This window comes from Mesoplodon bidens, assembly GCF_964165515.1.
Source record: "Mesoplodon bidens genome assembly, chromosome: 19".
Taxonomy (NCBI): Eukaryota; Metazoa; Chordata; class Mammalia; order Artiodactyla; family Ziphiidae; genus Mesoplodon; species Mesoplodon bidens.
The window spans coordinates 30,226,776-30,244,447 of NC_138179.1; the positions used below are offsets into that span (position 1 = coordinate 30,226,776).

Genomic DNA, 17,672 nt, shown 5'->3' on the forward strand with positions numbered 1-17,672 from the left:
ACTGTAAAATGGGGGTAGTTTTATCTATATTAGTGTCTAACTAGGAAAAGAAATCCACCCGAGGTATTTCAAACAGAAGGGATTTAATACAGGGCATTGTTTGTGGAGGTGTTGGGCAGGCTGGCTGAATCACTATCTTGAACACCTGAAACTTATTTAATATTGTACATCAACTATATCTCAATTTAAAAAAACCTGCTTTCTTTTACCCGAAGGCTGCCTGCTGTGCCTGCGCGCTGTGCCTGCAGCTCTGTCCTGCCATCTAACTCCAGGCTTTGAACCTCCCAGGACCACCTTGCCAGCCAGGCTGCCTTGAGGGGACCCTGCCCCATGCTGTGAGCAAAGAGCCCTCCCCCAATCCAGATCCCACTGGGGGTGTGTCTTCCTCTCTCCCCATCCAGGCCTCAGAACACAGGCTCCTTGTTTGTATGGCTGGAACTCACCCCCAGCCTGCCCTGCAGCAGTGCTGGGAACACGAGGGGCCCCTGGGCCCCGTCATGCCCGTTCCACAGCTGGATGTGGTCAGCTTTGGGGATGGGGACTCTGCAGGCTGGAGGGGACATGGGCCCCTGAGTTGCTGCTCAGAGGACAGCCTGGTCACACCCACGTGGTCAGGAAAGAGCCACAGAAAGTGTGCAGACTCCTCCTGAGAGGTGGCCACTGGGAAGCAGGATGAGGAGGGCTGGGTGGGCATGGGTCACTCAGCACCCATGACTCCTGCCCCGGCTGCCGGCTCCTGCCCTCCCTCCTCCTGGTGGGACCTTTACTGGGTCTGTCCTGTCCCTGCCCCGCCGTTTCATTCTGGTTCAGGGTAGACGGTAACTTGGGTTTTACTTCTAGACCCCAGGTGGCTGCAGGGCGGTTGCTGGGGGTGTCCCTGGATATTGCCCTGTGAAGTCTCCGCCACGGGATGTGGACGTGGAGGGGCAGGAACTGGGCGTGGGTCATGGTCCCCTCGCCTTCCTGCAGCCTTGTCACCCCCCCGCCCCCAGCCTCTGGTTCCCAATACCTGGTGTCTCACGGAGCTGCTGTGGGAGCCGAGCTGGCCACGATGGAGGCTGGTGACCTGGTGACCGCAGAGCCCCTTTCTCTCCGTCGGGGCAGCGACGTGTCCCCTCCCCCCTACCCCCCCACCAGGTGGACCTAGAGGAACACGCCCCATCCAGGAGTCCTCAGGCTCCAAACACCATGCCGGAGGCTCTCCATCGTCTGTGTTCTGAGTGACGCTTGCCCCTGGCCTGTGGCCCCCTGGGCCAGGAGCTCCAAGGGTAGGCTTCCTGGGGAGAGAGGGACAGGGCTAAGAGCAGCAGATGTGACCTGACAGCCTCTTCCTAGTCACCCCGTCCAGCTGCTCCCAGCGAGGGGAGCCAGTGCCGGGGGTATGACTGTGGCCTCAGAGGGGCCCGTACCTGGGAGGAGGCCCCCAGATCCTGACGCCACCTGCGCCTCTCAGAGCCTTGCTTCCCCTGCCACCAGTTAGGATGCGGGAACGCAGAGCACCTGCCAGGTCTGCCCTCTCACTCCTCCCTCACACCTGAGGGCCCCTCCCAACCTGGATGGAGCCCGACTGTCACGGGGGTGGAGCAGAGGCAGGGGCCGGGGGCGGGGGAGTGCCCCTGCCCTTCCAGAAGCAGTCCTGGAGCTGCACTGGGTCACACCTTTTATTGAAATGTACGTCATGCAATCCGTCTGGAGACCAGCCCTGGCCCAGACGCCACCTGCAGCAGGTCCTGAGTGGGAAAGGCACGTGAGTGACCACCTGTCTCGACCGGGCGAGAAAGAGAGACCCACAAAGTTAGCTGTGGCAGGAGGGCACGGGGCCTCGGGGGCGATCTGCTTGGGGGGCCTGGGTGGGTCTCTGACTGTCCCCCTGCCCTGCCAGTGGCACACAAACTGGCCCACGTGACCTGCCTCCTGAGCAAGAGTTCCCCGGGTGTCCCGGGATGGGTGGGGCTGGGGGCCAAGGCTGGGACGCCAGTCAGTCAGGGTAGCACCGGGGTGGGGTGGGGTGGCCAGCCACAGCGGGATGGGGTGAGGCGTGCTGGCAGAGGGGGGCTGGGGCTCCGGGGCAGGGGTCTGCAGTGGACCCAGCCCGACCCGGGAGAGTTGGCCGTTGCTGCCGGCGAGGGCCCTAGGGGGAGCAGCAGCGGCACTTTAAGGCAGCCCTAGGCAAGGAAGCCCGGGTCGCACCTACAGAAACTGGGGACAAGCTGTCCCTGGGTCCAGTGCTGCAGGGGCCCTGGAGGCCCCGCACATCCCCTGGTTCAAGTACTAAGTGTTTTGTCTGCGTGCTGGCTGGGCACCCAGAGTCACCTGCTGTTAGAACACAGGTGCAGGCTGGGATGGGGGTTGGCGGGCCCTGGTGCCACTCAGCCCTGGGGTCCCCTGCGCCACAGCTGCAGGACACCCTCCCACAGACAGCGCCTCCTGGAACTGGGCCCCTTACCCCAAAGGCTGCAGAGGGATCAGCACCAGCTCGCTGAGCTACTGGAGAGAAGTTCTCATGATGGAGTCTGTGCTTGAACTTGGGAGGGTTGTGTGGACGGGGAGGGGGTGGTGCTGGAGAGGGAAACGGCTCAGAGCCTGGGCTGCCCGTCAGTCCACTCTCAGGCCTACAACCCACTCTTTCCTTATGCTGCACCAGGAAGGGGACACCCCCGGGCTCGGAGGGGGCCCAGCAGCCGAGCCCACCTCCTGCCAGCACAGTAGAGGCCCAGGGGCCTCCCTGACTCCCCCCAAATCCCTTTGCAAACAGAGCTGGGAGTGCGGTGGGTGCCCTTGGCCCTCTCAGGAATTCCTGGAGGCCAGAGGGGGGCTGGGGGTTGGGACCTGGGAAGGGTGGGGGATGCTGAGGATGGGGACTCTGGGGCTGCCAGGGCTTCAGGCACGTAGACAGAGAGGTTCCCACCACCAGGTGAGAAGGCATTTGTGCACAGGTGTTTGGGGGCCCCAGGCCACTGCAGTGGAGGAGGGGGGCTTGGTGCAAGACTGGGAGCGGACGAGTGGGAAGAGGACACAGGCCAATGCCTGCCGAGGTCAGGCAGGGAGGCGTCAATGGGGCAAGCAGCCCACCCTAGCCAGAGGGCTGAAGGGGCCACGTCACTCACGCCTCAGCCCCAGAGGGACCGGACTCCTGGGCTCCCCTCCAGCCCCACAGAAGAGCAGGTGTGGATTCAGCCCTCGTGGGGAACACGGCAGAGGAGGCTGGTACCCTGAGCCCTAACCAGCCCCCAAGAGGAAGCCCGCAGAAAGGCTGGCCCCACAGGACAAAGGGTGCTGGGGTGCTTGCTCCTCAGGCTGTTCCCAGGAAGGCTGGTCCGGGAGGGGCCCCAGAGCTCCTGACGGGCCACGAGCTCGCAGGAAGGCAGAGACGCTCTGATGTCTGGCGGCTGCACAGGAAATCCCTCTGCAGAGCTGCTTCTTCCTCTTGGGTGGTGCGGATGGTTCGTGGAGGACGGCTTTCTCCCTCCCACTCCAGCTCGGAAGGGCCCTCTCTGAGAAAGCTCAGCCACATCGAGAGGCCGGCACCCCCAAGATACTCGGGCTGGAGGGGGGAGGGCAGCCTCGGGGGGCCTGCCTCTTGCAGAGCTGAAGGCCGTGGCAAGGAGTAAGGAGACGTGTGCGTGCACGCTTGGCCCGATGCCCCCAGCAGTTGGCACACAAGTTTCCTCGTGGCTCCTCATCTGCGGAGAGGACCCGGCCTGGGCATGTTGGCAGGGCCCCAGATCAGCCCCCCTGCCCATCACGGAGCGGGGAGCAGCAGGTGGGACCCAGAAAGACCAGAGGGACGCCCCTGTCCACGTTCTGGTCCTGACTGCGGGCCCTCACGGTGTCTGCAGAGCAGGAACAGCCGGGCCCCGTTCGCCACGGCAGCTGGGCCACGGCCACAGACGAGCGTCCTTACAAAAATAACTGAGTCTGTCCCCGTGGGGACCAGGGTTCCTGAGAGCACGCAGAGGCCGGGGCGAGGCCCGGAGGGAGGGTCCGATGGGCGGGCTCGGGCCCCGCGGGGCCGGGGCTACGGCTGCAGGCGCTCCAGGTACTGCGGCAGGGGGTTTTCCTTGACGAACTTCTGGATGTACCAGCACGTGACATGGGCCCTCAGGTCCTCCTCCACTACGAAGTCCAGAGCGGCCTGGCAGCCGGGCAGAGAGAAGAGCGGTCAGGGCCCCCAGCGGCACCTCGGCTCAGAGGCCCAGCCCCTCAGGCCCCGGGCTTTCCCTGGGGTCTCCAATGGAACCAGGGTGCTGCCACCACCCCCGTTACAGTCGGGAAGCCGGGGCAGGAAGCTCTGGTGAATTGCCGGAGGAACAAGGCAGGGAAGAGAGAGGCCAGGGTCGGATCCACCCTGGGAGAACCCCGCCCGCCCGTCTCCACAGCGAGCCGGGGTGCCCACCAAACTCCTCCGCTAATTCTTCACTGGACACTCCTCCAGGAGCCTCCCCTATGGGCTGGGTCAGGGCACCCGGGGCTCCCTCCGCCCCTGGCAGAGGTCACTCAGTTTTCACAGGGATGCCAAGAGCAGCAGCCGGGGGTGGGGGTGTCAGCGTGCAGTTGTCGTCCTGGTGGGTCTGGTGCACCTCCCTGCCCCAGTGCCCTGCACACACTGGTGCACAATAAACGTTTGCTGAAACAGTACAGCACAGTCTGGGTGTAGCTGGAGGGTCTGATGACAAAGGCCGAGGGCCAACTAGGCGCCTGGGCTCCTGGTCGGCCGTCTGACCGTCCGGCCCCCCCCAGCGGCCCACACCTGACCCCGGGTTTCAACCCGAGAGCCTCTAGTGACAGGATTCCAGGCTCTTCTCCCATTTTGCAGATAAGCGCCCTCACCCCTGGCAGATCCCTTCTCCTGTTACCCAGGTAGCAACTCTGGGTTCCTCGCTTGTAACGGGGTGGGCCCACAGACCAGCTCGAGCTGCTACTGAAAGACACCTGTCCCCCGCCGGGGGGGCCGGGGGAGGGGGCGGAGGGAGCAGCGGGGCAGCAGGGGGAGGGGCTGGGCCCCAGCAGCCGTCGGGGGAACGCAAGGCCGAGCTCTGCTCCAGGTCAAAGCCCCTTGAAGCCCAAGCTGCTCTCCTAGCGGCTGGGGATGCAGGGACAAGAGCCAAGTCACTCCAATGTCTGTCCACCTGTTCAGCAAGGGTTCACGGAGCACCTACTACGTGCCAGACATGGGGTCCCGGCAGTGAGCTCCCGGCACCAGGCAGGTGTGTGCGTGTGGTGGTGGGGGCCCGGAGGCCCGGCCCCGAGAGGAGGGGAAGCGGGCGAGGCGGCCGCAGCCGCGGGAGGAGGGCGGGGCCCGGCCCCGAGAGGAGGGGAAGGGGGCGAGGCGGCCGCAGCCGCGGGAGGGCGGGGCCCGGCCCCCGGGGCGTGGTCTCCTGTGAGTGGGGGGCAGCCCCCACGCCCCTACCTTGGCCAGGTGCTTGGCGATGCCACGCCCGCGGTAGGCGTCGGGGACCTCCGTGTGCTGCAGGTCCACAATCCGCTTGCCCACGTACTCGTAGAGCAGGACAGCCCGGTCGTGACACCCTGTGGGGAGGGTGGTTGGCGGGTGAGGCCCGAGCCGGCACGGAGGCCTGGACCTTGGAGGTGCAGGCGTTTGGAACCCGGCTGGGGAGCTGGTTCTGGAAGAGCCTCTCTGCGCCTCAGTTCCGCGTCCATAAAGTATGGATGTAACAGAACATTCCTCATTAGGGTGCCAGCATCCCAGGGCCCCCGGCGCCCCCAAAGCCCAGCTCTCTGCATCCCCACCGGAGCACCTGCCCGAGGGTCTCGGAGCCCCAGGCCCAGCGCTGGATGAAGAGCAGAGCTCAGCAAGTCGCCAACTAAACCAGAGCCTGAAGAGACAAGAGAGCAGGACCACCCACCGGACCCTGGGGAAGGGCAGAAGGAGGGGCACACAGGAAAGCCACGCCAGGCACAGGAGGCAGAGCAAACTGGCCTTCATGCCCTCTCAGGCCTGGCACTCTGGTCTACCCTGTTTTCCTGCTGGAAAAACATTTAACTGGAGTTCCTCCAACCCAAGTCTTCAGTTCCTCATCCGCCTGTCTGTCTGTCCATCCAACCACACACCCACCCACCCATCCGGCCCCCATTTGCCTGCCCATCTACCTGCCCAGGCATCCCATCCACCCATCTGTCCGCCTGTTCCCCTTGACAAAAGTTCACTAAGGCCCAGACACTGTTTCAGGAGCTGAGGACAACTCCATGGGTTACTATTTCAGGAAGTTTCAAGTGTATGAAGGAAAAAATAATCTGGGCCAGGGGAGACGGGCATTTAGCCAGGGTAGTCAGGGGAGACCTCCCAGGAGGAAACCTCTGAGCTGAGGGGTAACTGGGGAGCAGCAGACGTCTGAGGGAAGAGCAGGGGAGGGGTGGGCAGAGGGCACAGCCAGCGTAAAGGCCCCGAGGCAGAATGTTTACGCAGGGCAGCAGGCCACTTCGGGGCTTCATAGGCACTGCGCAGACCTCCGCTTCTGCACCGTGGCCCCCCTGCAGAGAGGGGGCGGGGTCTGGAGCCCCTGTCAGCCTGCTCCCGGTCCCCGCTCACTTGCTCACCCATCGCCTCCGTCAGCATTCCTGAGTGACCACTTGGGCCACAGATGGACCAGATCCCAGGATGGCCTCGGGGATTCTCTGCCCCTCCACCCCGCCAGCTCCTGGTGGTCCCAGGGGCTCAGTCACCACCACATCCCTGGTGCCCGGGCCGTGGCAGATGCCCAAGAAATACCTGCCCCACAAACTCCTGCTGTTCTCTGTGCCAGATGCACAGCAGGAGCTGGAGGCCGGTTCGTGGCTCCTGTACGCCCAGTGCCTCCCCGGAGCCCGACCCCACGCCCTTGGGGACCCAGGACAGGACAGCTGCAGCTCACTTTGGTGGGGCGCACTCAGCCCCTGCACACACCAATCCTCACGAGAACCTTACAAAATGGGCAGGGTTCTCACAGCCCCGTCGACAAACAGGGAAACCGAGGCTCTGGAGCAGCTCGGCATGTGTGGAGCTGTCTGGGGCCCCGGGTCTTGCGGCTGAGAGGAGCAGAAGGGTATCGGGCCGCGGGGCAGACGTGGCTGCGTGTGAGGGAAAGGGCGCGACGCTGACCCCTCTCCCCGCCCCACACCTCCCTGGGCTGCGGAGGAGCCAGACGCCAGCGGACAGCCCTGGAACACCTGGGCCTCAGTGACCGCAGAGGCCGCCCAGTCCCCACTGCCCCACGCTGCCTGGAGACGGCCACCCCCCGAGGCCCTTCTCATACGTCTCTCAGCCTCTGCTCTGACCTCCGGCAGGCCCGTGGGCACAGCTTTCAAAACATGCCCGGAATCTAGCCACTTCATACCTCCGCCGGCCCCTGCGCCCCCCGTGGAAGCTGAGTCACATCCTGTCCGTCCTCTGCTCAGGGGCCTCCTCGTGGCCCCTCACGTCCACCCAGCCTCGGTCGGGTGCTCCCTCTGCCTGGTGCCTCCCGCCGGAGACCCCCCTGACCTGCCCCCCTGGGCACCACGGCCACCCCATCCCCGGCATCTGGGTGCGTGGATCCCACGGCCTCTGCTCATGGCAGCCTGGCTGGACCCCAGGCCCTTCTCCAGGCTGGGCCAGTACTTGCCATCTGGGGGCCATGGAGCCAGCCAGGGCCCCGGCTTCCAGTCCCAGCTCTGCCAGGAGACCTCAGACCTCACCAGGTGTGGGACAACCGCTACCTCCCTCCTGGGCCTGAGAGTCACGTCGAGATCATGGGCTGTGACTGGTTTTGAGAAAAGTTAAAGCAACCTGGCAAACGAGGAGACCTTCCCTCGGTCTCCGCCCTGCCTGCACCAGTTCCGAGAGCAGGCCCAGCAGATCAAAACGCCTGTTATACAGACGATGAGGCTGAGGCAGAGGCAAAGCCAGAACCCAGGCCCTCTGCGCCCTCTGGGAGGTAGCTGGCCAAGGACAAGTGGGCGAGGGAGCCCAGGGCGGGCAGCACCGCCTGGCTTCTCTGGGCATCTCCACCTGCAGGGGCCACGTGCTGGTGGCTCAGAGCTGGGAAGCGTGAGAGGGCAGACCCTGAGGGCTGCCCAGGAAGCCCACCCACAGGCCCAGCTGGTCCCATCCCCCCCCCCAGGCACCCTGCCCAGGGACCCGCTCTAGCATGCATCCCAGGACGAGAAGGGCATGAGGGTGCCCTGGGGCACAACGTGGCTCGAGCTGGGGCCTCCTGCCCGGGAACTGGGATCTGAATGTAGGAGGCCTCTGCTGCGCTTTCAGCCCTGCTGCCCCCAGGGCCTCAGTCTTCCCATCTGCAAATTGGGGGCTGGGGAGGATGTGGAAGGCGCTGGGTTCCAGGACCCCCAAATGACGCTTCTTGGAGCAAATGGGACACTCGGTGCTGGCTGAGAGGGGAAAGCAAAGGCCAAGGGTGGGGCCGCCCAGGGGTGGGAGCTCAGTTCTGGCTTTGAGGTTTCCCCACTGATGAAATGGTGATACAAGCTAGCTTTCCAGACCCTGGATCTGGGGACCAGACAAGCCTGGGCACCTGCGTTCTCTCACAGCCCACATCAGCAAGACCCATCCACGCTTCTTTCAGCAACCATCCAGGAGCTGGGATCTCTCCCCTCCTCTCACACCGCCTGCTCCAGAGCAGTAGCCATCCTTGTTCCTGTCTTGCCCCAGAGCAGCCAGAGGGAGCCCAGGACATCCCACCCGCCCTCTGCTCAGGACCCTCCCAGGCACCCACCTAACCCGGAGTCAAGTCCTCACAATGCCTTCCACGGCCCCGCACCACCTGCCCCCAAGACCTCTTGACTTCCTCTGCTATGCAGCCTCTCCGTCCTCCCGTCCCTGCCGCTCCCGATACACACCAGGCATCCTAGGGCCTTTGCACTTGCCTCCCCTTCCACATGGACTGCCGTTCCCACTGTAGCTCGCTTCCTTGCCTCCTTCCCAGGGCGGCCCTCCCAGACACCTGACTCTAAACAACAGCCCTTGAGACCTCCCTGGTGGTCCAATGGTTAAGACTCTGCGCTTCCAATGCAGGGGCCACGGGTTCGATCCCTAGTCAGGGAACTAAGATCCCACATGACGCGCAGCGCAGCCGAAACAAACAAACAAACAAAGAGCCCTTTCCTGACACCCAACCTTATTTCTCACCAGGCTTGCTCTCTAGGATGCTCTACACCTTATCGTCCACTGCCCCCCAGACGGTCGGTCCCAGGAGCCTCCAGCACCTACAACAACGTTTCGCAACACACAGTAGGTGTTCAATAAACACTTGTGGAATGAATCCTAGTTCTTCTACCTCCAAGGTGCAAGCCCCTGGGCAGGTCAGTCACTTTCCCTGCCTCAGCTTCCTCCTCTGTAAAATGGGCAGAGCAGTTCAGACAACACCGCCACCCCCCACCAACAAGGCTGAGGATAAAACGACTCCGCCTGCGTGGGGCCTCCTGAGGACTGCATGCACACAGCTGCTCAGACCTCTTCCCTTCCCAGACCTGGAGCCTGCTGGAGGCTCATCAGCCCAGCTCTGCCAGGGGATGGCCGGTACACACCTGCACCTGGAGCCCCAGGGCCGCTCTGCCTCTCGGCCTCAGTGTCCACATCTCTCACTGGGCGCAGTGCGCTGGCCTCCGGGGCCTGCCTGCAGGTCAGGAGACACCACAGCAGGCCGTTCCCCTCCCCAGCTGGGGTGGGGTGGGGGCTTGGGCACAGATGACTCCCCGCCCCCTATATACACCCAGACCAGGTCCGGCCTGGCTGCACAGCCCCCACCTCGCGGGCGGGCGAGGAGCTACTCCTGGGCTTGGCTGGAGATCCCGGTCCACTCTACAGTTAGCCATCTGAGCAGTAGGCAACAGAGGGGCAAGTTTAGAAAGATGGCTGGTCACGTCCAGCTCTGACCTCAGCCAAGTCTAGAGGGGTGTCCTTTGGCTGTACTCACTAGGGAAAGAAAGAAGGAAAACCCCAAACATTCCCTTTTTCTTCTTTCTCTGAGTGTCTAGGGCCTCCTGAGCCCCCCAAAGGAATCTAAGCCCTCCCTGGAGCTTCAGAAAGAGGATTTGAAAACCCATGGGGCCTCGTCCAACGAGAGCAGCGGGGCCCAGAGAGTCACGGCCAGCCAGCCAGCCGGGCCACTGCAGGCAGCATGGCGGTGGAAGTACATGCCTCCAGGTGGAAAGACGCGTGTTTGAGTTCCGGCCTGCGCTCCTCCCCTGCGCCGGCCTCGGCTTACTCCCCTGAGCTGCGGTGGTGATGCCCAGGTCACAAGGATGTTGTGACAGGGATGTGCTCAATGCACAGCACAGCCCAAAAGGGGGTTCTGAGGAGGGTCCGCGCTCCAGGTCCCAGCCCCTCCCGGCTGTCCAAGTGCAGGTGGGAGGAGTGGGCCCAGGTAGGACCCCATCCGGGCTCTGCACATTCCCCCCCACCTCAGGAAGCCTGCCCCTTCCCTCCTCAGAAATGGGCACAGCGGCCCATAAGGGCCCTTCCAGCTTGGACACTGCCACAGGGGGCCCAGCTGGGAGGGAAGAAAAAGTTATTAAGGCAGAAGTGGTGGGACACGGATGAAAGTTCACTCCTCCATTTCATAATTCCACTTTCCACCCCCAGACCTCTTAGGCGGAGGGAGTGCGGGCTAGTAAGTGGTGGAAGCTTTCTTTACAGGAAATGAGGACTTGACTTTGCTTCTGGTTTAAAAGTAATGCCCAGGGACTTTCCTGGCGGTCCAGTGGTTAAGACTCTACACTTCCAGTGCTTCCACTTCAGGGGGCACGCGTTCCATCCCTGGTGGGGGAACTAAGATCCCGCACGCTGCGCCTCTGGGCCAAAATAATAATAATAATAATAATAATAATAATAATACTCAGTCAATGTTCACCAACATTTACTACCTGCCGCAGGCGCTGTTCTGAACCTTACTCTAACTGGGGCATCTGGTCCTTACCACCAGCCAGGAGTTATGCGCTGGTGTACCCAATTGTAGAGACGGAGAAACTGGCGCGCACAGAGATGAGGCAACTTAGCCAAAGTCCCAGAGCCTCTGGGGTCTGATGGCGACACCATCCCTCTACACCCCCCGCCCCTCCCAGGCAGAAGTCCCTCTGTCTGTTAGCCCCGGGTCGGCCCAGAGGATTCTTCCAATCCCCTTGGTGCAGAAAAGCTAAGGTTCCCAGGGGCAGCCAGAAGCCATTGAACACCGAGGAAAGGGGAGGTGGTGGCTCACCACTATCCCCAGGACCTCGGCAGCAGCCCGGAAAACAGCCAGGCCAAGCAGGTGCGGGTTCCCCGGGGCCGAGGCGGGATCGGAGCTGCCTGGCGCCTGCCTCCGCCTCCCCAGGGCCCTCTCCACCCCGGGCGCCCGGCGCGGGCTCGACTCTCCCGGCAGCCCGCCTCCACCCAGCCCGCGAGTGCGCCCCCAGCCCCGCGGCGCGCAGACAAAAGGCGGGGGCGGGCCGGGCCCCGCGTTACCGTTGAGCCGGACGGTGAACTGGCGGCGCCTACGGTCGTGCTCCACGCGGATGGGGCAGCCCTGCTCCGGCGCGCCCGGCGGCACGGCGGCCGGCGAGTGCGCCATGGGCGCTGGGACCCGGGCTGCGGGCGCGCGGCGGGCTCCGCGAGAGGCGCGCGGACCCGCACCGTGAGCCGACCGCAGGCGGCGGCGCAGAAACTGACACTCGGCGGCGGCAGCAACAAAAAGGGGGGGCAGGAAATCAGCTGTGCGGTCACGTGCAGCGCGCGGCCAGTGAGCGCGCGGCCGCTCTGTTTTGGTGCATTCCGTTTGGCTCTTAAAGGCGCCGCGCCGCTCACAGCTTCGCGCCTGGACCCTTGGGCCTCTGGCCTCAGCTGGTAGGAGACTCTGGGGCCCCCACGGACCCCTTCTCAAAGACACGTGACGGGGCTCCCCTGGTGGCGCAGTGGTTGAGAGTCCGCCTGCCGATGGAGGGGACACAGGTTCGTGCCCCGGTCCGGGAAGATTCCACATGCGGAGCGTCTGGGCCCGTGAGCCATGGCCGCTGAGCCTGCGCGTCCGGAGCCTGTGCTCCGCAACGTGAGAGGCCACAACAGTGAGAGGCCCGCGTACCGCAAAAAAAAAAAAAAAAAAGACACGTGACGACCTGTAGGTCAATTCTCACCGTCCCCTCGCAGCCACCACTTTTTTTTTTTTTTTAATTTATTTAGTTTTGGCTGCTTTGGGTCTTCGTTGCTGCTCGCGGGCTTTCTATAGTTGGGGCGAGCGGGGGCTACTTTTGGGGTGCGCGGTCTCTCATTGCGGTGGCTTCTCTTGCTGCGGAGCATGGGCTCTAGGCACGTGGGCTTCAGTAGTTGCGGCGCACAGGCTCAGTAGTTGTAGTGCACGGGCTTAGTTGCTCCGCGGCAAGTGGGATCTTCCCGGACCAGGGCTTGAACCCGTGTCCCCTGCATTAGGCAGGCAGATTCTTAACCACTGCGCCAGCAGGGAAGTTCCTCGCACCCACCACTTATTAAGCGCTTGCTGTGTGCCTGCGCTGAGCAAAGCCCCAGCGAAGCTTGGGAAGTAGGTGCGCTTAACCCCGTGTCACCGGGAGGACAGGGGCCCGGGGAGACCTGCGAGGTCACCTTGCTTGCTTTGGATCCGGTGAAATGCCACCTCTACCCCAGAGGCAGCAGCGCGGGAAGCGCCTTGGAGATGCCTGGAGCCACTCAAGTGGGGGCTGGGGGGAGGACTGAGTCCCAAGAGGTCCAGGGACTTGCTTGAGGACACACAGGACTGGGGGTGTGAGGACCAGACTACTTTTTTGAAAGGGGACTGGACAACCCCTCCCCCCCCAGCTTTGCTCAGATCAGAAGCAGCCCACCGAGTCAGGTGACTGCAGGTTTTACTCGTTCGGTAATGAAGGTGTAAGCATGACGTCACTCCCACGTGACCACTGCCCAATACCAGATACCCGACCCTTGTGTTTCCCCCTTCCAGCCAGTGCCCCACCACTTGACTAATTTGCTTTTCCTAGAACTTCATGTAAACAGCATCATATAGTATGCACTTTCAGGGTCTAGTTTCTTTTTTTCAATCCTCGTGGTTGTATCTTTTTCATCACTGAATGGTATTCCATCGTATACATATTCCACAATTTATCCGCCTGCTGTTGATGGGCCTTCGGGTTGTTTTTGGATTTTGACTGTTATGAATAAATGTACTTACTGTGGACATTCTTGAGCATGGTGCTCCTTGCAGGTGGCTGCGTCTTATAGTCAGTGTACCTTGAGTTTTATGAGGACTTGCCAGGCCTTTTTCCAAAGTGGTTGTACCATGTTTACACTCCTGCCAACAATTTTGAGAGTTACGTTTGGTGCTGTCAGTCCCTTTAGTTCTAGCCGTCTGATGAGTGTGAAGTCGTCGCTCACTGGCTTAAGTTTGCATTCACCTGATGACCCATGACGTTGAACCTTTTTCATCCACTCCTTGACCGTTTGGATATCTACTTTTGTGAAGTGCCTGTTTAAGTTTGTTTAGGTTTTTTTTTTTTGGAGTTCTTTTTATTGTCTGGTTATTAGTCCTTTGTCAGATATATTTATTGAGAATATCCTATCCTAGCAGATTAAAAAAAAAAGTGTGTGTTGTGTCACAGAGTTTGGAAACAAAACAAGGCTGAGGAGTGAGTCATCACATACAAGGAGATAGAAAAGGATCCTGGGGTCAGAGGGGGTCTTGACTTGAGCTGAGTCAGGGCTGGCTGCAATCCTGAGCAAGACATAACCTTGTGTGTGTCTCAGGTGATTTCTTTGTCTCCAAAGAACTTGAGCGGTGTGGGAAAGCCAAAACAAGTTTCTGGAAATTCCATCAACTGGCTATGCTGTTTCCCATGCTGGGCCTTTGCATGCGCTGCTGTCCAAGCTCACCTCCCTTGGAAGGCCCTCATCGAAGCGCCTCAGCCCTCCTGGGTCCAGGGGAGATTCCTGGCAGGGCCGAGGGCACACCAGGTCCACCATAAGAGCCCAGGATCCTCCCTGTTTTTGATTCCCTTCTTTCTGTCCTAGTTTTAAATGTCTATTATCTTGTTGGGGTCTTTAAACCTTGTGGAAATCCTCTGTGGAACAGGCAGTGGATCAATCAAAGAGTAAAGCAAGCAATCAGGCTTTACAGAGTTGAAAAGACTTGCCTCTATCTTTCAACACCAAAGCATGCTGGTCATGGAGGAGCCTTGGGGAGGGGCTCCTGAATGAACCTGTGACCCCCCCCAAAGTTAGAAAGCAAAGCTGGGTCCCAGCAGTCCTGGGGAGATGGGCCCTGGGTCATGAAAGCCCCAATGGCCAAGGCTTGGTGGGGCCACACGGAGACAGGGTCCCATGTATTGTATATAGGGTATCATTTATTCGGTCAGCCATTAATTCATTTAGCAAATATTTATTGAGCACTTACTATGTGCCAGTCACTATTCTAGGGGCATTCAGTGAACAGACCAAACTCCTTGCCCTTCAGGAGCTGACATTCTAGGGGAGGGAGAGGCACCAAGAAGGAAATAAATCCGTGGTCCGTCTCACTGAGACAAGGGCCCAGGGAGACTCAGTGCCGGGGAGGGGAGGAGGTGCCTTTGGAGAGGTTTCAGAGGGGGTATCGAGGACAGACCTCTACAACCGGGCTTTTTTAATGAAAGACTTGAAGGAGGTGAGGGAGCCTGGTCCAGGCAGAGAGAACAGCCAGTGCAAAGACCCTGGGGTGGATTTAAAGAGCTGAGGCCATGTGGCGTCTTCAGCTTTTATTCTGAGCCAGGAGGGGCCGTGGGAGGGTTCTGAGCAGACCAGGGATCTTAGGTTTTTTGTTTGTTTGTTTTTTAATATTGGAAAATTTCAAACACATATGTAAGTAGAGAGAATTATAAAATGAAGCCCAGCGTACCCATCGTGGCTATGGTGTTTGTTTCTGTGTTTTTTTCTTTTATTAAAAAACATTTTAGGTAGTGTTTACATATAGCAAAAATTACCCCTTTTTATAGTTTTGACAAATGTGTACCCCATGCAGCTGCCATCACAACCCAGTTGTAAAGCACTTTTATGACCCCTGACCCTGTGCTGCTCACCAGCCCCACATCCTCCCCCGGGAGCTCACCGTCCCGCCCAGTGCCCCCCTCCCTGCCTCCACCCTGGGACAGAGCCTCTCCTGTCCTTCCTGCCTGAGTGGATGCACGAGGGGCCTGACCTACAGTCTTCCAAATAATCAGGAAAATATCCAGGAGGCCGAGCCCCTCCGAGGTCCACGGCTGGGGTAGCGTGTCCTCCTGGGTGGCTTCTCCTCCTGCGACGTCATTCCTTCCTTCCTTGTATGGAGCAAGTGCCCTGGTTCTAGAGTCTGGGAACTCAGCAAATAAGGCCCCAAAACTGTTCATGTGAGCTCTTTACATACAGGTAGAGTGTTTCCTCCAGCACAAGTGGACTCATATTCACTGTTTTGTAGTCTTTTTTCCCATTTAACAGTATACTGTGAGCAAGTTCCTTTGTTAATATATAGGAAACCACAGAATCATTCTTCAAGAATATTCTTATATTTAATTTTTGATTATGTAATATATTCACGTTTCCAAAACTAAAACAAAATATACACAAGCCCCAGGGGACACTCCACCTCCCTCTCCCATCTTCCCCATCCTCCCCCGCCTCACAGAGGGAAGCATTCTCACTTGCTATGAATTTTTCCAGTTTTCCACACATAAACCCAAGTAAATACAAATGTATATTCTTTCTTCCCATTTGAACCCCAAAGTTAGCATATAAACCCAAAGTGAGGCCTGTCACTGAACCATAGGTCCTGCAGCCCCGTCGGTGCCAGCACGTGCCAAAGACCCGCCCTTCGCCCAGTGTGTGGTCATCCGCTGAGTGGACACCATGACGTCAGTAGCAGAGGGCAAGGCCCTGGCAGCACCCCCCGCTCCACGGCCCTTTACTGTCAGGCACTTGAGTCGTTTCTAAATACAGCCTCTGTCGCAACTGCGACTCTTCCATCTTAAGGAGACAATGATCCTCTGAACGGCCCCTGTCACTGGGCCGTTGGATCAGGCACCAGGCTGTCACTGCACTGAGTGTGTGCTGGGTGCTTCCCGGGCAAAGTCTCATTTTCTCTCTCACCCCCATGAGGAGCCAGGATCCATCGAGCTGAGAGCACTGGGCTGCTGAAGCCCTCTGGGGGGAGGTGGTGGAGCCAGGACTCAGAGCCAGGAAGGCTGAGGCCAGGGCTGACATTCCAGGTGGAGGACGGGACGGGCCTCCGGGCAGGCCTGACCAAGGAGGCTCCCGAGATGGCCTGAGGCCCTGAGGCCCTTGGGGTAGATCGGGGTCAACAGTGCAATGGGGGTGGGCCCAGGCCTGCTATGGTGCAGGGACTGGGAAGGCAGGCGGGTGCTAGGCAAAAGGGGTCAGTGCGGAGTGTGGCAAAGTGGGGCTTCCTGCCCTGCCTCCCCCACTGGGGCTGACAGCTCAGGTGGGAAACCTGGCCGGGTCTTCTGACGTTTCAGTAAGAGCTGGAAAGAAAAAATGAAGTGAGGCCTCCTAATACTTAAATGATGGCAACTGATTAACTGCACAATTACACGTGGCTGCTGCTTACTCTTAAATGGTTAGCAGAGAGAGACAGAGGATCTGGCAGATAACGTCCATCTACATGTTCATTGCAGGATTCTGGCCATTCTTCTGGAGATGTAAATTTTTTTTTTTTTTTCAGTATGCGGGCCTCTCACCGTTGTGGCCTCTCCCACTGTGGAGCACAGGCTCTGGACACGCAGGCTCAGCGGCCATGGCTCACGGACCCAGCTGCTCCGCGGCATGTGGGATCCTCCCGGACCGGGGCACGAACCCGTGTCTCCTGCATCAGCAGGCAGACTCTCAACCACTGCGCCACCAGGGAAGCCCTGGAGAAGTAAAATTTTTTTAAATTAAAAATGTGGGGACTTTCCTGGCGTTCCAGTGGCTAGGACTCCATGCTTCCACTGCAGGGGGCACGGGTTTGATCCCTGGTCGGGGAACTAAGATCCCACATGCCTCTCAGCGCGGCCAAAAAAAAAAATTGTGGGAAAAAAGAGATAAAACCAAGTAGAATATGTGAATCTTGTCAGATCCTGGTTTGAAAAAAAAATCAGCCATAACAAACATGCGGGGTTAATGGGGTACTTGAATGTGACCTGTGTATTAGGTGTCTGTGGCATGATGGCTTTTTTCTCAGGTGGGATAATCGTGTTGTGGTTACGAGGAAAATGTATTTGTTCTCCAGGGACACATGCTGAAGGGTTCAGAGAAAAAGCTTATGCCAGCGAGAGAGCCCAGGGGCTCCGCGTGAACATGGCTGGCCCAGGCTGCTACTTCCCGTGTGCTTTAAGCTTTGCATAATACAAATTTGAGGGGAAAGGGGGGAAAAGACAGGCATGGAGGTAAAGCAGAATGTGTGTGGGTGCTAACTGTGGCCCCCAGTTTCCCACCTGTCATTTAGCCAGTTTGCTCCCACGAGCCGGGGAAACTGAGGCCCAGGGAGGAGGGAGTGTCCCCTCTGGCCGCTGACCTACCTTCCTGATTGGTTGCCCCACCCAGCGTGAGAGCAGGTGTCGGCCACGTGGGGACGGGGCCCAGGCAGCGCTTTTCAGGCCTTCGTCTCTCTCCCCCCACTTCATGGAGGTGGAAACTGAGACCCAGAGAGAAATGAATGGACTGGGCTGTTCGTCAAAAGCCTCAGGCCTCCTGTTTT

The 17,672-nt window shown here is 59.9% G+C and overlaps 1 protein-coding gene across 1 annotated transcript; it reads right to left on the reverse strand.

The window, feature by feature from the left end:
* Positions 1 to 1,648: 1,648 nt before the first annotated feature.
* NATD1 (N-acetyltransferase domain containing 1) lies at positions 1,649 to 11,615 on the reverse strand. The gene is made up of 3 exons (XM_081218784.1): positions 11,438 to 11,615; positions 5,411 to 5,529; positions 1,649 to 4,135 (listed from the first exon to the last, which is right to left on the reverse strand). The coding sequence occupies exons 1-3, from the start codon at positions 11,541 to 11,543 to the stop codon at positions 4,019 to 4,021; spliced, it is 342 nt and encodes a 113-aa protein (XP_081074910.1). The 5' UTR covers positions 11,544 to 11,615; the 3' UTR covers positions 1,649 to 4,018.
* Between the last annotated feature and the right edge of the window lie 6,057 nt (positions 11,616 to 17,672).

Bases quoted from the DNA above. Each gene is read 5' to 3' on its own strand.
- NATD1 (XM_081218784.1), bottom strand. From the start codon at position 11,543: ATGGCGCACTCGCCGGCCGCCGTGCCGCCGGGCGCGCCGGAGCAGGGC. The intron at 5,530-11,437 runs GTAACGCGGGGC...CCCTCCCCACAG, and splicing joins GTTCACCGTCCGGCTCAACG to GGTGTCACGACCGGGCTGTC. The intron at 4,136-5,410 runs GTAGGGGCGTGG...CCCGGCTGCCAG, and splicing joins TCGCCAAGCACCTGGCCAAG to GCCGCTCTGGACTTCGTAGT.